The sequence below is a fragment of the Podospora pseudoanserina genome, chromosome 4 (assembly GCF_035222485.1).
Source record: "Podospora pseudoanserina strain CBS 124.78 chromosome 4, whole genome shotgun sequence".
NCBI lineage: Eukaryota > Fungi > Ascomycota > Sordariomycetes > Sordariales > Podosporaceae > Podospora > Podospora pseudoanserina.
Genome location: NC_085923.1, coordinates 2,779,241 through 2,806,266, shown reverse-complemented (window position 1 = coordinate 2,806,266; position 27,026 = coordinate 2,779,241). Strand labels below are relative to the sequence as shown.

Genomic DNA, 27,026 nt, shown 5'->3' with positions numbered 1-27,026 from the left:
CCTAAGGGTGAGATGAATGAAATGGGGTTCCAAGGGGGATTGTTCCTTTATTTCCCATGTAATTGGCATCAGAATGGCTGCATACATATTTGGTAATTTACCTACTCCAGTTGCTAAGCTAAGGGCTTACCATCAACCCCCCTTCCTCAGACCTTCGCTCCACATGAAACTCAGTCGTGCCTTCCAAGATGACGAGATGGCCTTCATCGTACCTTCCCATAAAACCTGCTGTGTGGGGTAATAAAGTCCGGCTGTTCAGTTTGAAGCGCATAATTGGGGGGCCAGCAATGAATTGAGACCTTGTCTTTTGAACATGTCATGAATGTTCTTCGACTTGCATCAACCCTCTCTCCCAATGTTCCTCGCGCTCCAAATATCCGGCCATGCCTGCTGCGAAGCCCACGCCACAGCCTAGAAGACCAATACGCAGATTCGAATTGCAGGATGTCCGCTTTAATGGCAGATCAAGCTTCTATAAAGACCCGCAGCTGGTGCTGAAGCCGCAACTCGATCTTGTTCCTCGTAGACCAGTCGATGGCTCGCGACTTCGGATGCCTCTATGGCGAAATTACTTGATGGTCCATGTTAAAGACAGGGCTGAGGAACTGGTCAAGCTCGACCTTGCAGACTTTCGTCCGTCGGAGGAGCCTACAGACAACGGTGCACCAGAGCAATTCATACGCCGCGCCCAACATGAACCTGTTCTTTATGTTCGATATCCTTCCAACAATCAAGATGTAAGTATTGGTGGCATGTCGTATATTCAGATACTGATACTCAGTGCCCCAGGGATCCTCAATACTCAGAGCCACTCTCAAAGTTGCTTCGGACTTTGAGACTGTCTTGAAGGAATTTGATGATTTAGGGATAAATGTCGACTGTTATCAAGAGGAATTGCCGCAGGATCAGAGTTATTCTTGGAGCCAGCCTTACAGCCAATCACAAAACGTCTACTACCACCCGACTCCAAACGCCATGTCTCCCCCACTGCCACCACGCAGCTCGCCATACAGCTCATCAAATCACTCACATCCTTACAGCTCAAGCCCACCATATTCAATTGCACCAAATTCACCATATCACTATCCCAACGCAGCACCAGATCAACTCACCTATGAGCGATCTGCAAGTCAACCGGTGGGATATCCTGGTGGTTATCAATCTCAAGGACAGTGGTCGCCTCCAGTGATGCCATCCCCGGCAGCAACAACCATTGGAATCCCTGGAGTACTCGGAGCGGGCATATACAAGGTTAGCAAACTCGGGTCATTTTCGTCTTCTCGGTCAAGGTCACGGAAAAGCCAACCCTCTCGAGGAGGGCACGGCTCTGCTCCTGGGAAACATCTCGACGATAACCACCAAACAACCCAATCGCCTAGCAGTGGAATATCCAGCCCACATCCTCTTCCGGACTCTTCCTATTCTGTATCCGTGCCCAGGAGGCTTCTCCAGCGAGTGCAGACAATTATTAGTGAATCAGAGAGCCAAGAGAACATTTCGCAAGCGTCGACTCTTACGTCAGACTATGAAGACCCTTCGTCACGGCCGTTTGGGGGTTTGAGAATACCAGAGGAGGAAGAAGCTGGAGAGGCATCTAGCCAACAGACCGCGATCACCACGGTGGCATCGACTAGGTCAGCCACGAGTACTGCAATGGTGCCTGCACATCCAAATACCTCGACAGAAATAGTTCCCTATAGGCAAGCACAACAAAAGCATACCCCTCCGGACTCGGGGAAAATCAATATGCAGGCACTGCTGCGCATCTCGCAGATACAACAGGAAGGGCTGGTTGATGCGACGAGGTTATGGGAGGATATGATGGAGAAGGGGAGGAATGCGATTGCTGGGGTTGATGATCCGGAAGAGGCATTTAGAGTGTTGTCGGGCTTCCAGGAGGAGTTCATCAGAAGATGGACTAGGGTGGTTGCTTCGACAGTGAGGGAGATGAGGGATGTGGAGAATAAGAGCGCAATGTAATTGTAAATGAGTGTGTATCTGGCTCGAATTTCTTGAGTTTCATTTGAGGAGAGACAGCTGGAAAAATCACGGCTGGACACATAAGCAGACAAAAACAAAAGTAACTATTAATATCAACCCTTATTACACCTTACTCTTATCCTCCCTTTCTTTTGTCTCCTCCTGCTCCTTCTTCTTGACAGGCTCATCATCCGGACTAAAACTCAGACTAACACTGTTCACACAGTGACGCTCGTCAGTAGGGGTGGGGAAGCCTTCCCCCTTGAAGACGTGGCCGAGGTGGCCGCCGCAGTTGCTGCAGACAATCTCGGTGCGGAGCATGCCGAAGGCGCGGTCCTCATGGCGGGTGACGGCTCCAGGGATGGAGTCAAAGTAGGCGGGCCATCCGCAGCCCGAGGAGAACTTGTGCGAGGCCTTGTAGAGGGGGGCGTGGCAGCCAGCGCAGGTGTAGACTCCGGTTGTGGGGTAGTGCTTGTCGAACTTGCCGGAGCCGGGGGGTTCGGTGCCCTTTTCGCGGAGGATGCGGAATTGTTCCTTGTTTAGGACTGCGCGCCACTGGTCTGGTGTTCGTTGGTCTGGGTAGGATGATGATGACGACATGTTGGAGGCGGCGGTTGTTCCGAAGAGGCTGGCGAGGAAGGAGGGGATGACGGGCATGGAGGATCTCAGTGGTGGAGGGCCGGAGCGGAGGGAGCAAGTGTTACGAAGGGGTGCAGAGGTGCGGGTTAGGTGGGAGAGGGTGAAGAATAGACGGCTGAGTGTTGAGCGCATGAGAATGAGTTTAAAGAATGTGTGAGAGGGGTTGGGGTTATGAGATGCGGTTTATATGGATGGGCTGGGGGGCCTCAGATCGGAAGCTTTAGAAGCTGTGAGTGAGAATCGGTTGAAATACAGCGGGGCTGATCACTGACAAATCGGTGGTTTTTAGGGGCGATGAGACAAAGCCGGTTTGGCTGTGAGTTTGGAATCAACGGGTATTTGGATTTGGAGAGGGTCTAATGTGGCAGTGAGAGTGAACGTTGGAGGGTGCCATTTATCAATATTCTTTGAAGGTCACTATTTGGAATCTCGAACTGGTTGCGTCACTGCTCGCCCCTCGGGAGGAGCAGTGTTGTCTGTTTAAGCTTTTTGAACATACATGGGTAGGTCTACAGTGACTTTGTTGTTGTACAAACTGTCCGCGTCTGTGGCACCTTGTTGAGAATGATTCGAAATTGAATCGCAGGACTACTGAGATCCCAAAGAGAGTATAAGAGCCGTGATACGGATTTATACTGTCCATGTTGGGTGGTGGAAACTGGGCGAAGCTTGAAGGTGGTGGGAAATATGCGGCTACCTAAATATCGTTGTATCCATCTTATAGCGGTCTATTCAAAATCCACTTAGCGGGTTATCAATAAGGGGCGTTGGGCGGCCCCTCTTCAGCCGGTAACCTTGTCGCATTGTTTCCAGCGCCATCTGGCTTCAGGCACCTGAAAGGCACGCCCGCGATTTTGAATCTGCCCACGAAATTATCTACCTGTTTCGAGATTCTTCGGTTTCCTATTCTACATTGCCAAAACAAAACAGCCCGCCATGTCTCGACGACCGGCAAATCCTGGAGCCGATCGGGCACTCCAAAACCAGCAAACCATCAAGAGCCTTCTGAAATTGGAGGCCAATAAGGTGTGCGCTGACTGCAAGCGCAACAAGCGTAGGTTTCCCACCCACCATTCCTCTATGGTTGTCAAGCCATATTGACCCCTTAAATCAACAGATCCAAGATGGGCCAGTTGGAATCTGGGCGTCTTCGTATGCATCCGATGCTCGGGCATCCACCGTGGCATGGGTACGCACATCAGCCGTGTCAAGTCTGTCGACCTCGACTCCTGGACCGATGAACAACTACAGAGTGTATTGAACTGGGGAAATGCCCGCGCGAACAAATATTGGGAAGCAAAGTTGGCCCCTGGCCATGTGCCCAGCGAAGCGAAGATCGAGAACTTCATCCGCACCAAATACGAACTGAAGAGGTGGGTAATGGACGGACCGATGCCGGACCCTGCTACGTTGGATGCCGATGGCGATGACGATGTTCCCCTGAGCGTGGTCAAGGAGAAGCAAAATATTGAGCGGAGGGAATCGACTCGAAAGAGCTCTATCGGTCAGTCGTCGGCCCCAAGACGTGCCGCCCCACCACAAGAGGACTTGATCGGTGGTGGCCTTGCCTCTGTACCACCACCGAGAGCTAGTACCGCCGGACCAACAGCGTCCAAGGTGCCTCCCAAAGCCGACCCTGCTCCTCCGAAGGCGACAAACACCAAGGATTCGCTGCTGGGTTTGGATTTCTTGGGCTCGGAAACTGCGGCGCCCCCTCGACCAGCCAGCACGACTGGCACACCAAGCGCTGGAGGCCAATCCCGACCAGACCTCAAGCAGTCGATTCTTTCACTGTACGCAGCCGCGCCACGACCTCAACCACAGGCTCCTCAACAACCAGTATCTCATGCCTCTTCGGGATCATTTAGCGGTCTGGGATCCCCGACAGGGATGTCACAGACCCAGGGTTCTTTTGGTGGGCTCAACGATGCCTTCAGCAACTTGAGCTTTGGAAACTCTGCTGCTCCCAAGCCCGCCCAAGTCGATGCGTTCTCTAGTCTTGGAAGTTTCAGCTCCCCTCGCCCTGCGGCTCAGACAACCAGCAGCTCTTCGGCCTTCTCTGGTTTGAGCGGCGGCAGCTTCTTCAACTCCAAGCCAGCCGCATCAACTCATCAATCCAAGTCGTCCATTGGCGGGCTTTCTGGGTGGGGCTCCGTCTCCTCCCCCGCGGCTGCTCCTAAACCGGCCGCCGCACCGGCCTCTGCTGCCCTTGGGGATCTCTTCGACTTTTCCTCGCCAGCACCTTCTCAGCCAGCCCCCGCCCCTAAGCCTGCGGTGTCATCTCCCCCAATGACCTCTTCCTCCGTATTCAATCTCAGCCAGCCAAAGCCCGCCCCAGCTCCCGCCCCCGCGCCAGTAGCCACCTCTAACACCCTTGGCTCTATTGGCGGCAGCGGCTTCTCTGGTGCTGATGTCTGGGGTGGAAACGCCTGGGCTTCTGACGAGCCCGCCAAGCCAGAGCCCCCAAAGGCGACGACCTCGACCTCGAATGACTTTGGCTGGGGCTCCTTCTCCAGCCAACCCATCGTGCCCAGTGCATCAGGTGGTTTTGCCCCTGCTCCGAAGGTCACTGCGGACGAGGAGTTTGGCGGTTGGACAAGCGGCACCACTTCTACCAGCACATCCAAGCCGGCTGTGCCCGGTGGCGACAGTGACTTGTTCAACAATGTCTGGCAGTGAATGGATTCCAGGGGGCTGGGAAGACTACCCCTGAATCTACATCTCAAGCCAGGATAATCCCTATAGCCAACTTTTAATCATGACGTTCGTTTATACAATGGGGCCCTTGCATAGTAATTTTTTTGGTGCGACTTGGTTGGGAGAAGAGGAGGGCAGACAGATCAAAAAGCGTGGCATCGTGTTTGTAATCTTATTTGCATGTGTAGTTGTAGGGCGGGTAGACTGGGTTCAGGATGTACGAGATATCACAATGTTACTGATATGCACCACTATTAGAAATGAAACCAAAAAGTATTGGTTGATATAAATGAGTTTACTGTAACCAACCGTCCCGACCCAAACCCCAAACGCCATGTGCTATGCCCTGCGCTCTCTGTTATCAGGAGCGCGATCCCATAGAAACAAATACAAACGATATAATCTCGAGTGGTATATCCCCGTGTCAACGTCGTCCTGCACTCCTCGCCTTCATCCCGGCTTCACTTTCGATATTATCCACCCTGCGTCCTCGCCTTTCCTTCCTGATAAAGCCCAGTGTTTTATTGCCGATGTATGCCCTCATTCGACGACTCTGCTTCCCCTCCATCACACCATCTCATCGTATTTGCATGCTCAGAACATCAACCTCCAGAGGTAATACAGCACCAGAAACGCGCCGATCAATATCCCTGACAGTTTGAGAATGGCGACTTTGTTCCCGCTGGCGGCCATGCGGCCTAGTCTGCCGGCTGAGCCCTTGAGTTGGGTGCCCATTGAGGAGAAGGTTTCGGTCTATGAATGGGAGAATGGGTGTTAGTTTGCTTGGTTGTTTGGGTTGTGCTGGGAGGAGGAAAAGGGACGTACGCTGGAGTCGATGAGCTCATGGTTGCGGGCGTGGTCATAGATGTCGATTGTTACGCCGCGGAGGGCGGAGACTTTGGCGGAGAGCTCGTCGAGGCGGGCGTTGTTTTGGCGTTCGCGTTCGTAGGATTCGGACATTTTGACTGAAGGTGTGGATGGGAGGTGTGGTGGTGAGGGTGATGCCTGGGGGCTTTGTTCTTGCGGCTTGTCGGGAGGGGAGAGGCAGGATGTTTCACAGTTGGGCCGGTCGTGGGCGCGGGCCAGAGACTCGGGGCAGGATGATCGCGGGGTCTGGGCGGAAGATGGGTTCGTGTTAAAATCTCGCGATAGTGTTGCGCGCAGTGGGTGTCGTCGTGGGTTCGTCTGGAGTTGTGGCAAACGCGTCTACGCAGCATGCATGAACGGGGAGAAAGGGGGCTGAAAGCGCTGGCGCCAGTGACTTGCCAGCCGGAGACGGGATGAAATGTTGGGGTCCCTGCTTGAAGCCGCTTTTCTGTGGGGCCCAGAGCAGGCCACAGTGTGGCGCGTTGCCTTGCGTACTGTCGGCGGCGGCGGGCGGCTGTGGGTGGGGACTGCGCCTATGATGTCAACTACGGACGGGCCAGGTGTTGAATATTTTTGGGGTTGAAGAATGTCAATGTCGTACATGAACGGGGCTTTGCACGGGGGTTGTGTTCAGGACATGCTGGTTTCAGAAGAGCTGGGATACTGTAGAGGCTCTCAGTAGAGTATCTACACATGTCAAGATATCAACCTGTTATCTCCGCCGACAAGGGATCCGGAAGCGCATTCCGTCTTCCAAGCCAAAATGGAGGCCGTCGCTCTAGCTTGGCATGTGCGCGAGGGAACAATTGCGGGGAAGCTTCCAGCTGCCACTCAGCAACCACGAGCGGGAGAGAGAGTCGATCACAAGGCAGAGTAACCGGAACATCCACCACAAACTCCAAACTGTCACCTTTCATACACAGCCCACTTACTGGACGCGCGGCAATGGCAATTGCTGCTTTGCATTCTTAGAAAGGCCTTCGACATCGTTTATCACCCTTGAAATATCTTTGAGATCCCCTGACAAGGACACGCCTGCTGGGAGCTTTTTTGATAGTTGATCAATCCACCAAGCATTGGCTACTTTTCTGCCTAGACTGCAGCACCCCCCCGCGCAAGCCGGATTGCCGTAACGAGACCACAAAGCAAAAAAGCCTCTTCTTTCACCACTCGAAATATTTGTTGTTTTCTTCGTCTTCTACCCTTTGGTCATTGAGGATCACCTGCGCCCGACACAGCAGCAGCCATGGGAATCAACAATCCGCTCCCTTCGAGCTTATCCTGTGCGTACTTACATCCCGAGCATCCCGCGACTCAAAGATGATGGCGCAATCTCTACTTCGACAGATAGCTGACACTTTCCTCCTCCCACAGCCGAATGCAAAAAGTGCGGCAAGATCCTCTCCTCGTTCATCGACCCTAGACAAGCCTTTGGACCCGAGAAGGTCATCCCGCCATCTGTCCTCGCCAACGCCAAGGTAAGCAACCAACTGCCATGCCCTTGTCGGGCTCCGTCAACTCCCCGGCTAACAATTCTTACACAACAGGGCCTCGCTATCCTTACTGTGATCAAAGCAGGCTTTCTCGGATCCGCCCGTTTCGGCTCCGGCCTCGTCGTCGCCCGCCTCCCCGATGGCTCCTGGAGCGCCCCATCCGCAATCGCAACCGGCGGTGCTGGCTTTGGTGGCCAGATCGGCTTCGAGCTGACAGATTTCGTCTTTATTCTCAATGACGCCAGCGCTGTCAAGACCTTCTCCCAGGCTGGCTCCCTCACACTCGGCGGCAATGTGTCAATAGCTGCTGGTCCTGTAGGCAGAAACGCAGAAGCTGCCGGCGCTGCCTCGCTGAGAAGTGTGGCCGGTATCTTCAGCTACTCCAAGACAAAGGGATTATTCGCCGGTGTCTCCCTCGAAGGCTCAGCCATTATCGAGCGCAAGGACGCCAATGCTAAGCTCTACGGCCGACAGATCTCGGCGAGGGAACTCCTGTCTGGAGCCGAGCGCCCACCGTCGCAGGCTTATCCCCTGATGAGCATCCTCAACACTCGAGTTTTCAACGGTATGGCGGCCGGTGGATCGATGGACAACAGAATGTACAACGATGTACCGGTGTATGACGACCACGAAGACCCGGTTGTCTGGGGTAACAAGACTGGCCAAGCTTATGGGGAGGGGCAGTCGAGGAACCGGGACAGTGTGCCTGCGGGGAGCAGTGGACAGGGAGATTACTATGCGCCACCCAAGAGATCTTCCACGTGGCAGGATCCGGTTTATGATCAGGAGCCCAGATCGTTTGGGCAGGGGTCGAGGTCGAGCACGTATGCGGATAATTCTTTTGGTGGGGCCGCGACAGGAGAGAAGAAGGCTCCGCCTGGACGGCCGGCGGCGCCGAAGCCGAACTACGCGGGTAAGGAAGCCATGTTGAAGAAGAATGAGGCTATTGCACTGTTTACCTTTGAGGCGGTGGAGCCGGGCGATTTGGGATTCAAGAAGGGGGATGTAATTACTGTCTTGAAGAAGACGGATAATGCTACGGATTGGTGGTAAGGTTTGACATTTGATGAGATGGTTTGGAGGTTGAGGCTGACACGATGATTTAGGACGGGCATGATTGGAACGAAACACGGTATTTTCCCCAGTAATTATGTCAAGATGAAGGAGTGATTAGGGACAATTGTTTGAGGGAGGTGTGTGCAGTGGCAAGATACCCTTGAGAGGTGAGGATGGGGATGGGGACGCGTTTCGGTTCGTTTCAACGTTTGAGAATCCTCGCTCAACGATGACCTTTTTTTCTTCCCTTGTGCATGGTAGCATTTGAGTCGAGTTTTGGTTGTGGCGTTTGGTGGGAAACGGGACTACAAATGGATTTTCTTGTTGTGTTTGATGATTCTCTTCTTTGTTGGTTTTCGTGTTTGTTTTTTTGATGGAGGGTTGGATGCATACGTTTTTTTCTTGTGTGGTTTGAAGTCGAAGGAGATCGTTGACGGAGATGAGGAGAGGGTTGCGATGAAGCACATCTGACGTGGGGAGATGGAGGAGATGGAGACAGATTGGTGATGATGTACGCAGTTTGTGTAGTGCTTCTGGGTAGATAGGATGAAGTAGTGAACTTTGAGATTTGCAACAAGGGTGGTTGATGTCTGAGTTAGGTGTGGTGTGATGTGGTGAGTAGTGGGAGAGGGTGATGATGGCAGTGGTGATGGCTAACGATGGCAGGTGATGTTGAGTGTGGATGTGGTGAGGGAGATCAGAGTGAAGATGGATGATGGTGATCGTGATGGTGGACGACGACGACGCTTGATGATGGGGAGATTGGACGACGATGGCAGCTGTTGATGGTGGCAGTGGGTAAGTAATGATGCTGCTCAACCTACTCATGGAAGAGATGGGACACCGGAGGAGGGGTTTTAGGTGTCGGGTTTGCACCAAATCAACGCAGCACCACAACGACTGTATCGTTGCGTACGGCACAACCTGTCGAGACGGCCTGGGCTCCTCAAGGAGGTTCGCTAGTCGGAAACCAAGGTCGCAGGTTCGAGTCACATTTTTGTTCTACGATCTTGGGACCGCAGCCTCGCCCGGCCTCGTCGCCCCCTTCAAGAGGGTGCGGCAGTGATTAAAGAACCTATGCTCCGCGAGGTCCCCGGCTGGGGTGCAGTTCATTGATCCTCGTTTGTTGTGGATGGCATGGAGAGTGGGTATGGATAGAGGGTATGGATACTGGACATGGGCGAATTTTTTTTTTCCGCGTGGATAGAGAGACGATGGGTATGGATTGAGGAGATTGGAGCTGGGATTGATGATTTTGAGTTAAGGTGAGATTTTGTTGCTTGAGTTGTGCTATTTCCTTTCTGGGTTTGAATGTTTGATGATGGTGGTGATGGTGGTAATGGTGCGGATGTAGCTGACTCTCGCTGGTGGGTAGCTGTCTCTTACTGGTAGGGCAGATAGACATGTCCATCCGGTTGTGTATGTTGACACAGCAGTCGCGAGGGTTGGTCGCTATAGTAGCAGGAGCAACTTAACGTCACGACCTGGCAAGCAGCAACGTCGAAGAGCAACTGACGGGGGTTTACAGGTGTTCTTTCCGCACCAGGAGATATTAAATTCAGACACAACTGAAATGGACATGTGGTGTAATGCGCAACATAGCCAGCATAGCGCTCTCACCCGTAGCGACGGTTCGATTCCCACCTGGGTAAATGGGCTTTGCCTGGGTGTGCCTATTGCACTCAGTGCTTTCTTGGGATCGGCTTAAAGGGTTGACTTGGTCGCCAATTCGACGCTGGACGTTCTCCTTCTGTTCTCCTTCTCTTTCGATATCAACAATTCAGCAAATATGTCGCCACGAGCAGGCAGGCCGGTCCCCGGTGGGTGGAGTTGCGTGCTGGAAGATTCTCTCTGAGGCGGGTCATTGTGTCTTCTTTTTTTCTTCCCCCATCTCGCATGTAAATGCAAGGTACAGCTGTAATTCTTTTTAACCTTCTATCCAAGAAGGTTGTTTATTCTTAAGTATCTCCATTCAAGAGGGCGCTTGTGGATTTGTTGATGCTTATATTCTAGATACCATCGTCCAGGTCGGGATGTCTCTCTGGGCAAAGAGGCCGCGAATTGGTAGCTAAAATACATACAGTCACCTATTTGTATTTTATTCTTCGACATTTTTTTTCACCCTTGATTGTCATCAAGTGGACTTAGAAAATGGACAACGGGACCAGAAACATCACTTAACCAACTACAAGATTTTCGACTATCACTGCCTTTATTTTGGGATTGCTTGCATCGAAGTTCCTTCTTCGAGTCGTACCCTCATTTTTCATTTGGTAAACTCTTGATGTCGACAACCGGTATTGTTTGCGCATTGAGCTACGACTCCCTTTTTGGCATGACGTCGTCATCTACGTTTCAGCCAGACTGACAGTATATTCCTGCTTTCCTTTCCCATTCTTTTCGATATACTTGTACTTCTTGTTTCCAGTCGACAAGGAAACGCTGCCTTTTTGTCTTTGCTTCTTGAATTTACCATTAGGAAGCGCCATGAGAAGAATGATCTTGTGCTGTCTCAACTGTCTAGACCATTCGGGCAGACGTTCGTCTGTAATGCTTGTGAGGGCTGGAAGTCTGCTTCTCAATGTTTTCCTTAAACAGATGTTACGTGCGTGCCGTGGAATGCCCTCATAATCGCAGCGTCAGCCTTTCATTTTTTGTCTTCAGGCCATAATAAACAACTACCCATTGTTTTATCAGGAATTATGAGAGCAATCGGAGTCATCACATGTAATTGAGCCGGTTGATTTCTGTTTTATCCTCCATTTTCTTGTCCCTCAAGCGATGAATGGAGGGTTAGGGTTTCTAAGCGCCTCCCCTATTCCGTGGTGGAATCACGCTCATCATGCCGTCGACCAATCGTTTCTCCAAATTTAACTTCACTTCGATTTGAGGTGCAAACCCGCAACCACACCAGTCATCACTGCCTGACCGAGGCATCTCAAGTTCTACCTTTGCTTTGCCTCTGCGGCCTCGTATTTCCCACGCATAATGGTCGCGACCGCAAGCGACCCAGGTCGGTTTTCGGTCTGCCTTCATTGCGGCCGACGAGGGGCACAAAAACACCAAACAACACGAATTGGTCAAGCATCACGAGAGGTTCAATAGCGACAGACTGATAGGTCGCCACCCTTGGTAGGGCTACCAACTGAAAGATTGTTCAAATCCATATCACAACCTTTCGAAGATGAGATGGTCAATTGAGCACTCCGATTGGCGCATTATGGGCACAGAAGCTGTTAAGGTGAGGCACTAATTCCGGTACCTTGCAGCTACGGCGCGATCTCATCGAGATAATTTCCCTTTGGAGAAGATTCTATCTTATACAAGACTTGAGGACAGCTTCTCTGGCTGCTTATTTGCCCGGTGAGGATAGAGGTGATAGCCGGCCGGGCGGCCCGGAGAGATCGATCAAGGCGTTTTTCGGGTGTTACCTGGGGTGGTGGCCACTGATATATGGGTGATGCCACTCTTGTTTGATGGCCTTGGCCTTTCCTTTGCGAGTTCTTGTCAAACTTGTGGGTTCGGTGGCGTGTAGTGCTGCTCACCGTCCGCTCGAGATGGCGGTCCCTTATACACTCCTTTACTTCTTTGCATCTTTCTTCTCCTTTGTTACTTGCATTCCTTTGAAGCCTGGTGTTAGCTTTCAATCGCAGTCCTCGCTACCGGTACTCACTTTACCATATGGATCGTATAGAGCCTCAAGTTATCGGTCATCAAGCGATTTGTAAGTTCTTGCGTCTTGGAGATTGAGCCGTCTCACAAGCTAACGACATCATAGGTACATCTTCAAGAACATCAGATATGCGGCCCCACCTGTCGGTGAGCTGAGATGGGCCAAACCAGCGCCCCCAGCACAGAATAGCACTCATCAGGATGGCAGTTATGGGCCAAGATGCATTCAGTCGGCTCCGAATGGTATCAATGTGGTCGGACCAGGCAACAAGGCGCCTGTCGGAGCTGTCATAAACCAGTTGTAGGTGCTGTTCTTGATGGGAAACCCCAAATGTTTCTGGTATCTGACTCCTCTTCAGCCTTGGTGGAATCCCATTGCCACTCTTCTCAGGTGGAAGCGAAGATTGTCTATTCCTCGACGTTTATGTGCCTGGAAAGGCGCTCAAAAACCCGACCATCAAGTTACCCGTCGTTGTATGGATCTACGGAGGTGGCTTTCTTTTTGGCAGCAAGGACACGATGACGCCCGACTTACCGTTCTACGATGGAGGAGGAATGATTGGGCAGTCAAATAACAACATGATCTTTGTCGCCATCAACTACCGCGTCGGTGCCTTCGGATTCTTGGCAGGGGAATCCATGGAAAGAGACGGGCTCCCAAACGCTGGATTGCACGATCAAAGGGCTGCTTTGCAGTGGGTGAGGGATCATATTCACTTGGTTGGTGGTGATCCTACCCAAGTCACTGCAATGGGCGAATCGGCGGGTGCGTCGTCGATATTTCACCACATTGTCGCGGAAGGGGGTCGCCTTGATCCTCTCTTCTCAAGGGCAATTCTGCAATCTCCAGCCTTCCAGCCGATATGGGACCGTGCTGGCAAAGTTGAAGATACATTTCAGGATTTTGCAACACTCGCTGGATGTCAAGGCAAAGGGCTGGCCTGTCTGCGAGCTGCTGACCCGACGGCGTTGATCAAGGCAAATAACGCGCTGAACTTGAAGCAGGCACCGGGTACCTTTGCAATTGGCCCAACACCGGATGGCAAGTTTATTCGGCAGTTGCCAGTGCTGGAGCTCGCCCTGGGAAAGTTTTGGAAGCTCGAGTCCCTGATCCTGTCCCATGTCGCGGACGAGGCAAGTTTGTTTGTGGGCGGTTCCATTCAGACAGATGCGCAGTTCTCAGGCTTTTTGGGCCAGCTGTTTCCCAACTATACTCTGACGGCAGGTGTGAACGACAAGATTGAAGAAGCATACCCTCCTGTCAAAGGGACGAAGAAGTCAAAGTATGCCACACAGACAGCTAGGATGACGGAGTTTACAAGAGATAGTTGCTTTACGTGCCACATTAGGCGTAAGTCCAGGCGTTCCCGTTGCTTCTTGGGTCATGGTTGCTAACGTCCACTCTATCTCTACAGATCTGACAGAGTCCTTCGGCGATAGCAAAGTCTGGAACATGCAATACAGCGTCTTCCCTGGCCAGCACGCCACTGACCTGATACCCACCTTCTTCAGCACAGCCTACACATCCGACACCTTCCTCGACGACCTCGCCATGTTCTTTGTACCTGTCCTCGGCACCTTGGTGGCAGGCATCAGCACAGCGATGCAGAGTTATTTTGCGTCGTACATCACCACAGGGAATCCAAATATGAACAGAAAGATACTGAATCTTCCACCGGCTATACGTTGGAACCATCCTGTCAGCGGACAGGGCGAGCAAGTCTCCGGCGTACTGGATGTGGGTGGCTGGGGGATAACGACTGTCAGTGACGATAAGCATCAGAAAACGCCTTGTGATTTTTGGAGAGGATTTGCGGCGGCTGTGACGGCTTTGGGGGGGTACTCTCCTCCTGGGGAGGTTGTGCCGCAGAACCTTGTGAGGGTGGAGGGCGATGTGAGCCGGAACTATGTTGGTGGCAATGAGGCGAGCGAATAGATACGGCAAGGCGTATACGGGATTTTACGGATCATTGTCACATCGGGTTAAACAAACCAAAAGCGTCCTGTCCACGGGCGGATGATTTGGGCCGGAACGGTACGGATGTTGGTATGGGAGTTGATTCTCTGCGCCCTGACTTTTCAGGGCTGATCACGATGCCGTGTTGTACACCAATGAGCACGACAACGCGCTCGCCTCGGAACACTGAACGGGGATCTCCAGCAGCCGAGCATGCAACACCTACATGAGGTTGATGGGCAGGGCATGTACAAACGGCATTGATTGAGCGAGGTACATCCTAGCGAACTCGTCGCTTCGGTATTCAAATCATCTCATCGGTTTCATTGAGACCTGGCGGTTGGGGGGAAGAGAACCTGCAAAGCCTGGTTGGCTGTTTGGAGCTGACTTGGTACATAGGGAGTCGTCTTGTTAATTTCTGTCACCACAAGAAAACTCCCACAGTTGGGTGACACCCAGTTGAGATCAATTAGCGGCAACAGGATTGGCCGATGAGCTTCTGGTTCTATCTGTCGCCTCCCTCTTAGACTTTCTTTGGCCAATGTCAAAGTCCAACTTCTTGGAACCTGAGGTCACGAACTGCACAGCTCCATAGCTCCAGGCAGCGTCGTGATCACGGTCAACCATGTTAGCTCGAGGCTACCAGGCAGCAGAATACATTTGTTCCCTCATAGAATTGCTCATTTGGAATCACGAACTCCGTACCGTCTCGGTTCATCAGAGACAACATATCTGGATATGATTTTGCAAGTAGGCGATCATTCACTTGGTATGGGATGAGCTGGGCTCGGTCAGCATACTAGACCGAAATATTCAGGCGTCCGTCAGGAGAATGCATCGTGTGTTTGCCACTCGAACACAAGTACTCCGGACGAGATATTGCCTTCGCCGGTCAGCTTTCTGTTGGCCGATCTGAGTATTTAGTCATGACGGCATTCCATCAGGTCAACTAGGGTACAGCCCCTGCCTAAATCACAAGTCCACGGCACTTGCCATGTGGCAGGACAAGGTGCCAAGATTGACGGATCAACCATGACAATTGGCTGCTGTTTCACCGAAAGTCCACCACAAACGCCGAGGGAATTGGACAGGTCTGCTCCTGATAGAAGATGGTGTACACCGATCCGTTCCGCCGTGACTAGTACGACGGTGATACGTTGAGTGATTTTGTTTGCAGGATGGGGGGGGTTTCTCTGTCTGGAGGTGGCGGAAGCAGCGGGCGTCGTCATCAGCGCTGTTTATTGGGGATTTTCTGGAAAACGGGCGCTTGGGGCTTTGCAGCCGTGAGCCGGGGCCGTGCTCCATCATCAGCCAGCCAGCCACAGAACGCCATCTACCAGGTTCTTAGGGTGTTGATTAGCTGAAAAGGTGTTAGGCTTCGCGGGAATCACCTCATTGTGGGTGCATTTGACTCGCTTCTGGTGACTTTTTACAGTGTGTCGCGATCGCCCCAGAGAAAGCCACGCCGTTGACGCCTTGCGGATGGCGGAGGGGGTGTAGCGCCATCGCCGGTACATCCGGGACCCCGAGGGCTACAATTGGCAAGGCGACAACATAGTTATTATCACATCGCTAGCATCGCATGATACGATGTGATAGATGGTGTATGGTGTTTCAATTGGCAGAGTTGTCAGAGACGTGGCTCCTCTTATGACAAGTAGAGAGGGATATCATGAGTTGCAGCGAGCCAGGGATTCGCCAATCAACGGCGTTTCCAACCAATCCGTGTTTCTTCTGAAGAGCAAAGCAAGGGAGAGAGAAAAAGTTTGGGTACCTACCTACGTTAAGAACCACATGGAGCCGGCACATCACAGCCAACCACTACCCAGAAACATGTTCTCCGCGAGACTGGAAATTCGGTATTTGGGTCAGGCATCGACATTTCACTTGGACATCTCCTGGCATGTGCACCCACAGCGGCCCAGGTCGACAGCATGCAGCCATCTGCGATGCAAATGCAAAACGCAGAACAGATGGGTACAGCGTGGCATGCAGGAGGAGCGGTTATCCGCACAACGTGTACTCGCACAGCATACAATGCACTCTGCTCTGCGTGATTGCCTCGATTTTGCATTTTTCTGACAGGTCCTCCCGACAAACAAGACAAGCCATCAGATAGATGTCAAAGCGCTACATCTTCACAAACGAGAATAAGGCGACCACCACAAATTCTCAGGCAACCAGTTTTCCTTGACATGCATCCCCACCAACCCCAGAGATCCAATCTCAAATCCTGACTGAAAAGATTTTCGAGTGTGGCTACGTCTGCCGGGTAGCTCCCCCGGTTGGATGAGGACCCACCTTTTCCCAAAACGGAAGTTATTGCTGTGTAAGTCCAGTGTGTGGCACAACTCCACGAAGCCCATGATTTGACCACACCATGGGGTATATACTGTAGACCGCCGCCGCGACTGTGCATCCCCGTGGGCTCCCTCCTTTGTATTCGGTGCTATCCGGCTTTCAGATTCCCCCAGAGGTGGTTGGGCTTCGATTGGGTTTGTTGACACTTAAACACCGAACTTTGTGGTGAACGACTAGGCTGCCTTGGCTGCTCAAACATCACGCAGTCAACAAAAGAACCCCGTAACACCATCATCCCCTTTCTCATCATCGGAGGCACCTTCTGCGTTGGGTGATTGATCCCTCATGGCCAGATGCCTCAATGGCGGTGAAGTCAGAAAAAAAAAAGGCTAATGATCCTTCCGGCGCGAGAACCACGAATCTAGGTCTGTTGGGCCTAGGTAGACACGTCAGGTCCATGTGCCTCCCCTACACTTGGTGCCAATCGGTCCTTCCCGCCTCCCTAGCTCGGGATAGGTAACTATGTCAGGTTCTTGTTCAGATCAGATGGAACACGCCCCCAAGGGCTGTGAGCCTGTGGCGGAGATCCGGGCCCGAGAAGCTTGTTGGGTCCGACGATCAAGAAACTCGCCGACTTTTCTGGAGGTATTTCACGAAAAAGAAATGGGCTTTCCAGATGCGATGTTGGTTGTGTTTGCTTAGAGTAGGGTAGAGCAGAAGACCGCTTGGGATAGTCTGTGGATGATGTGGGTGTCGGTAGTGCGATTTTCTTAGTGACGATAGTATTGCACAACAATGGGACAGAGCCGTCAATTTCTCTTGAGCCCCAACAATTTAAGTGCCATTCTTGCTGCTTTAGTGTATATGATATCTAGATATAAACGACCGACGAAAGGATCACACCGGAATAACAACAACACCGAAACCAAAAAGGCGAACAGAAAAGAAAAGAATGATAGCTGAGAGCTCTGCGCTATTGTGCCAGCGCTACATGATCATGTACCGACCTTAGTCGCCCGAAAGATAGGAAAGATATTGAGAACGTAAACAAAGGAATATATTGAGTCTTCAGTCACCACCGGCCCTCCCCAGTTGAGTAGGAGAAGGCTCGCTACAAAGTGCGAGTACAGAGGTAGCTATCGTGGCTTTGGTTATAAGTCATGTCGAGAAATGAGGGACGAAAACAAGAGGCATCAGGAAATGAATAAAAGCCCAGGGAGCCGAAGCGAGCGTGCAAAAGAAATTCCCAGTTTCATTCCCTCATGTTTCTTGTGGGGGTCAACTGTAAAGGGTTAGGGTACTGTGACTGGCCTTATGGAGGGGGGTGCATCATACCTGGTGATTGTGACCTGAAGGTATCTCGAGCCTCGCTCTAGTCCATCTCCATGTCCTCTTCATAGTACTCCTGCTCACCCTCAGCCCACTCCATCTGCTGTTGATGCGCCTGCCACGCTTCATGCCGAAAGCCCAGCCATTCTTGTTCTTCTGCCTTGACTTCCTGAGAACCCGACTCCGGTAGCTGCTGTTGCCATTGCTGCTCCCACTGCTGCGGCATATGTTGTTCCTGTTGCTGCGGCCAAACATTCTCCTGCCACTGCTGCTGCTGCTGCTGCTGCTGCAACTCGTATAATAGTTCCCTCTGGGCGTTCTCGTTGAACTGGGTGAAGTTGAAGCCATCGCCGAGAACCGGATTGCAACCTGATTCGCCGATCACGAGATCAAGGCCGTCTTGGCTCGGTGATCCCTCGAGCACGTGGAAGGTGACAAGCTTGAAGGGGGCGGCAGCGTTGTCAGAAGGCTGTCGCACATAGAGTTCAACGTACCCGATAGGCTTGAAGACACCACCCCATGGGTTAAGGCGACGTTTGGGGAGCGAATCAGTCCGGTAACCCAAGCCAAACAAGTCAAGAGTGTCTTTGGAGATGTAGGAGTCGCCGAGAATCTTCGAAAAGTACGCATTCAGAGTCACGGTGGCACCCTGGGGCTGGACTTGGTAGCCATCCCGAGGGACCCTGACGACAATCTCAATACCAGTCAGGCACTCTTTCGAGCTGTTGAAGAGTCTGCGTCTGTCTACGGTCCGGGGCCTCCAGCGACGTTTTGCCGAAGGTCGAGGGTCGGCCATGTTATATCTACTTCCGAAAGCGAACTTCCAAACTGTGAGAGCGTGTTAGTTTGCTGCAAATCCCAGAAGAGGGGGAGCAACTACCTTAACCTTGACACCAGATTTATGCCCAGCCCAAACGCAGTTTTTGTATCTGTGTTAGGCAAGCGATACCAAGCGCGGTCTATTTGATGATTGTCTTCCGACCGGTCTCGTGCTTTCTGAAGTAGAAAAGATGCCGTGAAATGGGGAATAGACGAACAGTTGATGTCCGATATAAAAGCACCTGTCTTGACGGTTGAAGCAAACCCGGCAACTCTTTGGTCCTCGAAAATGTGCTGGCCCTGGTCGAAATTATAGACAAAGAAGGGGGAACCGTAGAAAGACTTGAGAAGGAACTAAAAGGAAAAATCCAAAAATCTGGAAAACGAGGGAGATCGTTGGGGCTCACGGGCTGCTTCACGCAGTTGTATATCTCAAATTTCCAGAATGTGTGCAACTGTATGTGGTGACATTTCGAGAGGAGATATACTGCAGCACCCTCACCCTTCAATTTGTAAAACAGTATGAAGCGGGAAACCTATGTTTGAAGAGCCCAAAAACCCGTGCAGGCAAAGTTTGGCAAAATCAAAAACGAAAAAAAAAGGTCTTGGCTGGGCATGGCACTGCCATGTGCAGGATTGATACACACGGCGAGTAGCCGTCCGCAAGTAGCATTACCACCGACGTATATCACTGTAAATCCTTACAGTCTGAGTAGACGAAGGTACCGATCGGAGGATATTCAGTCAGCAAAACGTATGGATGGAATTGTTCTCCTTGGTATTGAACAATGTGGAAAACATCGTGAGGCTTCGTCCAGCTCACAGCCACAACACGATGGAAATGGAATTCCCATGTCCGCCTCATGTGCAATTTCCCGCTCTCGAGCATCAATCATCTGAAAGGCAGACTTGATGCTGGGTGTCCGTGGATAACGGCCCATTGTATTAGGGATAGGGTCGGGGAGGGCAGCGCAGTGACTCGGTCTGTGAGAAATGAAAAAGTGGTCAGCTCTTTGAGGTGGCCAAGCTTCGAAGTTCGACTGAAGCAGACCTAGGACGGAAGGGGTTGTTAGCATCTGCAAAGGAAGGGGTGATCAACTACCCGTACAACAGCATGCCTCAGAACGACGGCCGTAAGGCAGGAAGGCAGGAAGGCTGCAAAAAGGAAAAGGAAAAGGAAAAGGAAAAGGTCCCAATGGAGGTTCTGGCTCACCGAGGAGAGCAGGTGGTTCGTTGGTTTTCAATTCCACTTGGGCCTGGAACTGGAGGGTGGGAAGGCGCGTATCCTGGTCCACCGTCCGCATTGATTGGCCAGTTCATGGAGCAGCTGAGCACCACTTGCATCAATAATCATTTCGCATTTTTCCAATGCCAGAAGGCACAATCGATTATCGATTGTGAAGTGTGCCAAACGATCAGATCTTCTTTCCGCTTCCTCCATGGTAGCATGATGAAAGCCTCTCGCCCAAATGCGCTTATGGGCGATTCGCGAACCATCTCACCGAAGACAAAGACTGTGATGACCATATTTTCGTCAGGCAACCAGTACTCGCCACGACAACGAGACACTTTATTGGAGGAACTCAAGCCTCATGCCCTCACTAAAGAGCCGCCCAATGTCTAGCCATATTTCCACCATGTCTGACTCTTTACTCGAAGCCTTATGACCGTAGATGGGCATATAATAAGGTGAGCCTACTTCAGGACAGGAGAAACAATAATTGATCAATATCAAAACTCAAACGCCCTGAAGCGCCATCGATCATCATGTCACCCATCAGAGCCACTGCTGCGATCAAGAAAGAAGATCCCAAAGACAAGGTGAGTACCCAACTCTTCCTTAGGCCTGAACCTGTTTCCTAATGCGTAAGAAGCCAGCCCGCATATACCTCCACTCCGTTGCCGTGATCGGCGCCCCATCAATATTCCAGAGACCGTGCAAAGCCCGCAGCTTTCAGTACACAACGAGTGAGACGTGCGAGCAAGACAACACAATGCCTTTCGATGTTTTATGCTCCATATTTCCGACGTCTGACCACGGGGAGCTACAGCGTCGTCTCTCGCTCGGGCGCCTATACGCAATGGTGGAATGGAGACTTACCAACAATACCGCGAGCCGGTATCCAACCTTCAAGACACCTCACCGAATTACGAGAGCCTCAGCCGTGGCCAACCAGAACAGCTATAAACTGGGCTTTACCCGAAGCCTTGACTGGGCGCAGGCAATAGCGGCCAGATATGTTAAGATTGACGAAGCACAACGAAGAAGGCTTTTGTCTGTTCATCCACTACTGAGGGCAGAGAATCTCATGCAATCTCGTCCGTCCAGCTGTCACAGACGAAGGAGGGGGGATAGTCTCCGTATCACCCAGCCGAGGGCCGATGACATCGCCGAAAAGCGTCGGTGTGCTGAGCAGCTCCAGCAGCAAACAGGAGACATGTCAGGCTTGCTTGAAGTCATGCAACTCCAGATATGCTGTGTCAGTGGAGTGGAGAATACTTCCGGTTGCCAGTATCAACGACTGAGAATGCTTTCATCGTCTCCTCCGAGCAGCATGTTCTCTGAACGTTCGAGTAGTGTCTGCTCAGGCTCATGTTAAGCAATTCGAAATAGACACCCCCTACATCTCCTTTGTCGATTAAACGCCGGTTTACCTCCGTGTGGGTTTGTTTATCATACCGAATGGGATAGATTTGTGCGCTGTGTGGTGTAATCTTCATACGCCGTACTGTGGTTTCCTTGTTGGTGGATCAGCATTGAGAATAGTGTTAGAAAGAATGGCTTCAAAGCTGGGTTAGATAGGATACGGAGAACCAAAAGCGAATTGTTCTGTATCGTACTTATTGAAGCGCCCATGTGTACCCAGAAAGAAATGAACAACTCAGGTTGAAAGTGGATTCATCATGGGCAAAGCGTCTGTGGGGCTGAGAAGTGGAGACGGTTGTGGATGGGATTTTGTGGGCTTTGCTGGGCTTGGGTAACTACACACACCTTTTCCTCCTCTAGTTCAAGAAACAAACACATAACCGTAACCCGCTAACCATTCAGCGACGTAACCCGCCAAGGTTTCGACTACGAACGCTTTCACACTGCAAGTCTTGTCAAGCTTATAGGGGTCCGATCGTTATGCCGAATATCGTCAACAAAACTACACCCTTTTCCCCCAAAATTTCCCAATAGGGGCCAAAATCAAAGGATTGGACTGCCTAAAAATGCCAAAAACCTCTATTCATCCTACTTCATGTAGCGCTTTAATAGTGACTAAGCAAGAAACCCTAACGTTTATCTCAATGTGGAAAATGTCGCTCCGGCCCATGTAAAACAGCTCCGTTTGGCCACTTGTATTGTTAGGTATTTAAGAGACTATCGCTATATCTCATTTCGCTGTGTGGAGACGAAATTGTTGCTGCAAGCAGAAAACTGTCGTTTTGACAAAGGGATACGAAAAGCCATGTGGATTTGCGTTCCTCAGCTGATGCAGATTCTCCATTTCCGAAACTCTTCTTCTCACCAAAACATTTCCCTCGCTTGAACGAATCTTGCGGCCTTGGTTCTACCAAAACGGGCCCTTCATCATCGAATAATGGACCAACGGCCCGTGTCCCGCAGAAATCCGAAACGGTTGACCCAAGGAGCCAAATCCTGGAGGTTGATCCATGTCGAGACTGGGCTCAACCAGAAAACAGACGCGAATTGAGACGTGAACTGAGTCAACTCCGGCTAACCAATTGCCACGCGGACACAAGCGGAGTAGCCAGCCAACCACAAGTGAAAATGCGCGACAGTATCAGGTAACGTCACAGTGTCATCCAATGTGAGAAGGTTCTGTAGCATCCAATCACCCCCGGCCCCAGCACAGCAGCAGTAGCACAACGCCGCGACAGTAGCATGGTGGGTAGTGATCCTGGCAGAGCCAAACAGACAAGGTGATCCCTACCACAAGAGTTAGCTCTTGCTTAAGCCTCATTGCTTATTTCAACGACATACCTCATGGTCCAGCCTCGCGGCCAGATGGTACGTGATGCTGTCCAGCATTAAAGCCAACGTTAACACCACCATCTAGAGCAATTCCCTCGGGGTTGACAACCGAAAGTACACGCTCCTTATCTCAGTCTGACCATTCAGATCAAACCCTCCCTGTTCGACAACTGAAGGCGTGCGTTCCATCCGAACTTGGTTGTCCGAATCCACCCCTCCATGGGTGAAAACCGAAGGCATGCGCCCCATGCCACTCTGGATATCGGCATTCTGTCCCTGATCACCCATTGCCGCCGTATTACTCCCGTCAAAAACGTATGGTGTTCGTGGTGTTAGGAGCCTGGAAAGGAACTGTCTGCGCCAAATGATAAACGGACGCCCCGGGATGGTGCTCACCCCCTTCTGGCGACACAATTCACTGTCTAGAATGGGAAACCGCATTATAGTCCATTGTGGCGACATTTGCGGAATTTTGTACCACGTACGCGGTGAGCGATTGCTGGAAAGCAGCCCCATGGGAGAGTAGCGCACTGTCGAAAAGGAGGCTTCTTCAGCAGTCAGTTGCTGGGTTGCACCGTCCCATATCTCTTCAGTTGCCGCAGGTATGTATGATTGTTGGTAGCAAGGACTGATGAGTGCTCTTGGTAGCATCACTACGTGTCCATTCCTTGTCAGCAGGGCAACCTCGGTGAGGAACTCGCCAGGAAGGAGATCGTGTCTGGTGATGAAATTCTGGTGTTGCCGGCGGGCCCGATTCGCTCGCGGCCTCTGATGACTCATCCTTCTTGATTGTTGTCAGTCCATCACTCTCGATTATTGATGTTATGCGCTGGGTGGCTGCTCGAGTGGCGCGGTTGTCAGTGGTGGATGCCGCAGTTGGCTGGAGAGTTGGGTTTGCGGCTTATTTTTCCCTGGACCTTGGTCACGAATAAGACCCAGGGGCGAAAAAGTCAATCTGATGGCTTGTCAGAAATGGCTTTGCGTCGGCCCCAACCTGCCAAGAGCGATTTGAAGAAATAAATCTGTACGGACCTTTGCGCTTCGGCCTGCGCAGATCAAGACGTCCACCAAGAACGTCGAGATGCTGCCACCTGCCACCTTCCACCGCCTCCCTCCTCAAACTCTCACTCAACCTTGGATGGTGGTGGAGCTTGGCTAGCAAAGTCGAGTATGTATTGCCTCGATCAAGGTTTCAGGCATGGTAAAAATGGAAAATGTCAAGCTAGCAGCCAGATCTAAGATCCAGGTATGGTGTCGCGCTACATCAGTGCTCGATGCTGTTGCCGGAAGGAAGTGGCCTGCGGTGGTTAACAATGGCCTTCAGCTGCCACAGCTGTGTTGGCGGGCGGGTTCTGGTGCCGTTTGGAAAAGTGATCAGATTGAAGTCAAGCCGATGTTCAGCTTCCCGACAGAATCCGCCAAGGACAGGGACGCGATCACGCCCTGAACTGTTAGGTCTCTCGAGCGTTGCCCTTTATTTACTGGACCGCCATTTACCGCCATCCAATGCTTTGCGGTCTTCATGGAAGCTCAAGCGGCGGGGGTTGGTGAGTTTGTGCATAAGCGGCTGCACACCCCCCTGTCATGATGCACCGCACACTGTGCCTTGCCGATCTCTCACTGGCCGCATGCGCTGGGTGTGCCTTACTCACTTCAAGGTTACCCCTCATGTGGCCCCCTTTGGGCCTTGCAGTTGCAGACTCCCAAAATTCCAAGTGCCTTTTCAAGAAAAGCGGCTTTCAGCTCTTCTTTTATGTCTTGCGTCAGTGATGTTTCTCCTGACAGCTTAGTCGGGCATGGCAGCCTCGGTATATGATAGCTACCTACCTGTTTAATGCGCAATGTGTATAGATTTATGTAACGGTTAGATGCCAGAGCCTGGTGAGCCTGTAGGGAAGGCATGTTGCCCAGCGGATCACACAGTGGCCGCACCTTCTATTGTTTTGCGGCACGTCTGGCGAGTAATTGGAATTAATCTTTCAGCTCCAATTCCTTCTTAACTATCTTCTGGCCCTTTTCCCCGTTCTCATATCCTTCAATAACTTCTGTTCGATTTTGATACTGTCAAAATGGCGTACCTACCTTCCGCTGAAGTTGAGACTGTGAAAAATGCGGTATGCCTGATTGTTGCTAAGAAGATTTCTCTCAGTCTTGTTCTAACCACTCGGCAGGATATCATCTTCATCACTAGAATCTACGAGCATGACCCGAATGGCCTGTCGACAGGGCAGTTGGAGCTCTCCATTAACCCTTTGGCTAGCAACCCCGGAGGACTTCATACTATCAGCACATACGTGCTTTCAAGGACACTCGGCGTCGATATGAAGATTTTGGACGACAAGGCAAACAACGATGAGTGGTTTATACACATGGATTGGAAGTACAAGACTGTCTACCCAAAATTCACCACAAGACATCGTGTTATCTCTGGATCGTCTCTGTCAATCCATTTTGCAGGTGGAACTGCATGGGCAGAGAATATTGCGAGCAATCCGGCCTTTCAGACATCTCATCAATATATGCCAGTACCGGATTATCTGCGGTGTCCAACGTGGGATGTGGGCCCGGAGTCTCGAGAGCCATACTTTGACGCCGGAAGTACTGATTCGGGCATGTCACCAGAACTACCATCTTGGAGGCCTTTGCTGGGGTTTCCAGAAACCCCGCGTTCAATATCACCGAGCTCTGGAGACGACGAGTTCTCCGTCTGTTCAGACCCTACAACGGTTGGGAGCACTATCTGGGAACATACCACACCAAGATTCTTCACTCCCCCTCCCTCGAGGCAAAACTCGTCGATTGTGCACAGTATCAACAATTACTGGATCGATCAGCAGATTCAGCCGCAGTTTCGGGACGAGGCATTTCTGAGGCAGAAGCAGGATGCTGAGGATCTCTTTGCTAGGACAGGGGATGTGAGTGGTTTGATTGCTGTGATGGAAGCAGCAAATAGTTTCTCGGTGTCTTGATAGTATTTACGAACGGCCTAGCTTTGCGATAGGAGGAGCTCGAGTTCTTGCAGGTAGCTAGTCTAACCGTTGGATCTTTTTTACACTATGCTGTTAGGATTAGAAGTCTCGTTATGCTCTCCACATTGTGCAAAGCTGTTCTACTTCTTCGCACTGCTTCTTCAAGCTGCTTCTGCATTACAATTGAAACCAAGGCTTGAAGGAAGATCTCCCGGAGTATAGGCCTGAATCGTCACCGGGGTCGGGGTTGCCGTGTGCTCTGGAGCATGTAGGGCCGAGGCAAAGCGATGCAGCCTTCAGGCAAAGGTCAGAAGATCTTTTCCAAGAAAGAAATTGTCAAATGTAGTTGGACCTTTTACCAAGCCGCGCTTCTCTTGGGGTGGACTCATGATGCGCCGGGCAACTGTTGCCCGCCAGTCGTGGGGTGGTTTGGATGCAGGGACGGAGAGGGCAGCGATGTAGCTCGGCCCGCTTCTGCGATTAAGACCGGCTGTTTTGACGCGGCTCTGCACACCGAACTCAGCTTCTGGATAAATATCCATTCTCGGCGGATATTTCCAACTGCGTTGATGAGATTCAGCTCGTAGGAAGGGGTTTGCAGAGATTGGACGTGTTTGTGGCGTTGAACTTGATTTTGGTAGATTAAAGAGGCACGACTGGCACTGACACAAGTTGTCAACCAATTCCTCAGTTTCGTCCAGCCGCATGGTGGCGGCTTGGGCTCCAGCTAAGGATGGAATAAGGGGGCACGGCTCGGGTTAGGGTTAAGCCGGGGTGTTGGGCCTCAATGCCAGGCCTTGACCTGGGTGCTTGCAAGGCTTCTGTTGAACTATAATTGGGATGCCTTCCTCCGATATTGTTAAGACAAACGAGCCCCATCTGATACGGTCTGACAGATACACGGAAAGCGGCGAGATTTAAGGCCCCGTTCGACCGAAGTGGCCTCATAAGCACATGTCTTCGGCAAGTCCAATACGCGTGCCCAACACTTGATCAGCCTACCTACCTTACGACAGCTCGGTACAATTGGAAGACTCTTTCAAGAACATATCCATTGTTTTAGATCCCGGTGTGGGTGGTATCGGTGCTTTAACTGACTATTTAGGATACAGAAGCCGATGCAGCCGCGAAGAGGCGATTTCTCCAAATCAATGGGCACCAGGTGCAGAATTTTCGCAATGCCCCTGAGCACCTTGCCACCTATCAGGTCTATAACTAGTACACTTGCATCTTATATCCCTCGTTTCCATTTACTCTTTCTTTGGTTC

The 27,026-nt window shown here is 51.5% G+C and overlaps 11 protein-coding genes across 11 annotated transcripts; 6 read left to right on the top strand and 5 right to left on the bottom strand.

Moving 5' to 3' along the window:
* The first annotated feature begins 1 nt into the window (after nt 1).
* Nucleotides 2-2,988, top strand: QC764_407030 (uncharacterized protein). The gene is made up of 2 exons (XM_062946994.1): nt 2-737; nt 790-2,988. The coding sequence occupies exons 1-2, from the start codon at nt 384-386 to the stop codon at nt 1,978-1,980; spliced, it is 1,545 nt and encodes a 514-aa protein (XP_062800722.1). The 5' UTR covers nt 2-383; the 3' UTR covers nt 1,981-2,988.
* Nucleotides 2,104-2,751, bottom strand: QC764_407040 (uncharacterized protein; the record flags this gene model as incomplete). The annotated part of the gene is made up of 1 exon (XM_062946995.1): nt 2,104-2,751. One exon carries the CDS (start codon nt 2,749-2,751, stop codon nt 2,104-2,106), a length of 648 nt encoding a protein of 215 aa, XP_062800723.1.
* A 428-nt stretch (nt 2,989-3,416) lies between the features above and the next one.
* On the top strand, nt 3,417-5,611 carry AGE2 (ARF GAP with effector function(s)). The gene is made up of 2 exons (XM_062946996.1): nt 3,417-3,673; nt 3,737-5,611. Exons 1-2 carry the CDS (start codon nt 3,556-3,558, stop codon nt 5,296-5,298), a joined length of 1,680 nt encoding a protein of 559 aa, XP_062800721.1. The 5' UTR covers nt 3,417-3,555; the 3' UTR covers nt 5,299-5,611.
* QC764_407060 (uncharacterized protein) lies at nt 5,591-6,849 on the bottom strand. Its single transcript, XM_062946997.1, has 2 exons — nt 6,142-6,849; nt 5,591-6,069 (listed from the first exon to the last, which is right to left on the bottom strand). The coding sequence occupies exons 1-2, from the start codon at nt 6,274-6,276 to the stop codon at nt 5,911-5,913; spliced, it is 294 nt and encodes a 97-aa protein (XP_062800720.1). The 5' UTR covers nt 6,277-6,849; the 3' UTR covers nt 5,591-5,910.
* Nucleotides 6,837-10,897, top strand: QC764_407070 (uncharacterized protein). Its single transcript, XM_062946998.1, has 4 exons — nt 6,837-7,466; nt 7,558-7,661; nt 7,731-9,997; nt 10,261-10,897. The coding sequence occupies exons 1-3, from the start codon at nt 7,430-7,432 to the stop codon at nt 8,727-8,729; spliced, it is 1,140 nt and encodes a 379-aa protein (XP_062800719.1). The 5' UTR covers nt 6,837-7,429; the 3' UTR covers nt 8,730-9,997; nt 10,261-10,897.
* A 350-nt stretch (nt 10,898-11,247) lies between these two features.
* On the top strand, nt 11,248-14,802 carry QC764_407080 (uncharacterized protein). Its single transcript, XM_062946999.1, has 5 exons — nt 11,248-11,337; nt 11,430-12,456; nt 12,511-12,705; nt 12,764-13,755; nt 13,820-14,802. Exons 2-5 carry the CDS (start codon nt 12,209-12,211, stop codon nt 14,338-14,340), a joined length of 1,956 nt encoding a protein of 651 aa, XP_062800718.1. The 5' UTR covers nt 11,248-11,337; nt 11,430-12,208; the 3' UTR covers nt 14,341-14,802.
* A 3,232-nt stretch (nt 14,803-18,034) lies between these two features.
* Nucleotides 18,035-18,787, bottom strand: QC764_0068800 (uncharacterized protein; the record flags this gene model as incomplete). The annotated part of the gene is made up of 1 exon (XM_062940625.1): nt 18,035-18,787. One exon carries the CDS (start codon nt 18,785-18,787, stop codon nt 18,035-18,037), a length of 753 nt encoding a protein of 250 aa, XP_062800717.1.
* A 1,415-nt stretch (nt 18,788-20,202) lies between these two features.
* Nucleotides 20,203-21,410, top strand: QC764_0068790 (uncharacterized protein; the record flags this gene model as incomplete). Its single annotated transcript, XM_062940624.1, has 2 exons — nt 20,203-20,631; nt 20,685-21,410. The coding sequence occupies exons 1-2, from the start codon at nt 20,578-20,580 to the stop codon at nt 21,408-21,410; spliced, it is 780 nt and encodes a 259-aa protein (XP_062800716.1). The 5' UTR covers nt 20,203-20,577.
* Nucleotides 21,411-22,183: 773 nt separating this feature from the next.
* On the bottom strand, nt 22,184-22,870 carry QC764_0068780 (uncharacterized protein; the record flags this gene model as incomplete). The annotated part of the gene is made up of 2 exons (XM_062940623.1): nt 22,184-22,744; nt 22,799-22,870. 2 exons carry the CDS (start codon nt 22,868-22,870, stop codon nt 22,532-22,534), a joined length of 285 nt encoding a protein of 94 aa, XP_062800715.1. The 3' UTR covers nt 22,184-22,531.
* Nucleotides 22,871-23,569, bottom strand: QC764_0068770 (uncharacterized protein; the record flags this gene model as incomplete). Its single annotated transcript, XM_062940622.1, has 1 exon — nt 22,871-23,569. The coding sequence occupies one exon, from the start codon at nt 23,567-23,569 to the stop codon at nt 22,871-22,873; it is 699 nt and encodes a 232-aa protein (XP_062800714.1).
* A 1,009-nt stretch (nt 23,570-24,578) lies between these two features.
* Nucleotides 24,579-25,784, top strand: QC764_0068760 (uncharacterized protein). Its single transcript, XM_062940621.1, has 2 exons — nt 24,579-24,903; nt 24,961-25,784. Exons 1-2 carry the CDS (start codon nt 24,859-24,861, stop codon nt 25,756-25,758), a joined length of 843 nt encoding a protein of 280 aa, XP_062800713.1. The 5' UTR covers nt 24,579-24,858; the 3' UTR covers nt 25,759-25,784.
* Nucleotides 25,785-27,026: the final 1,242 nt, after the last annotated feature.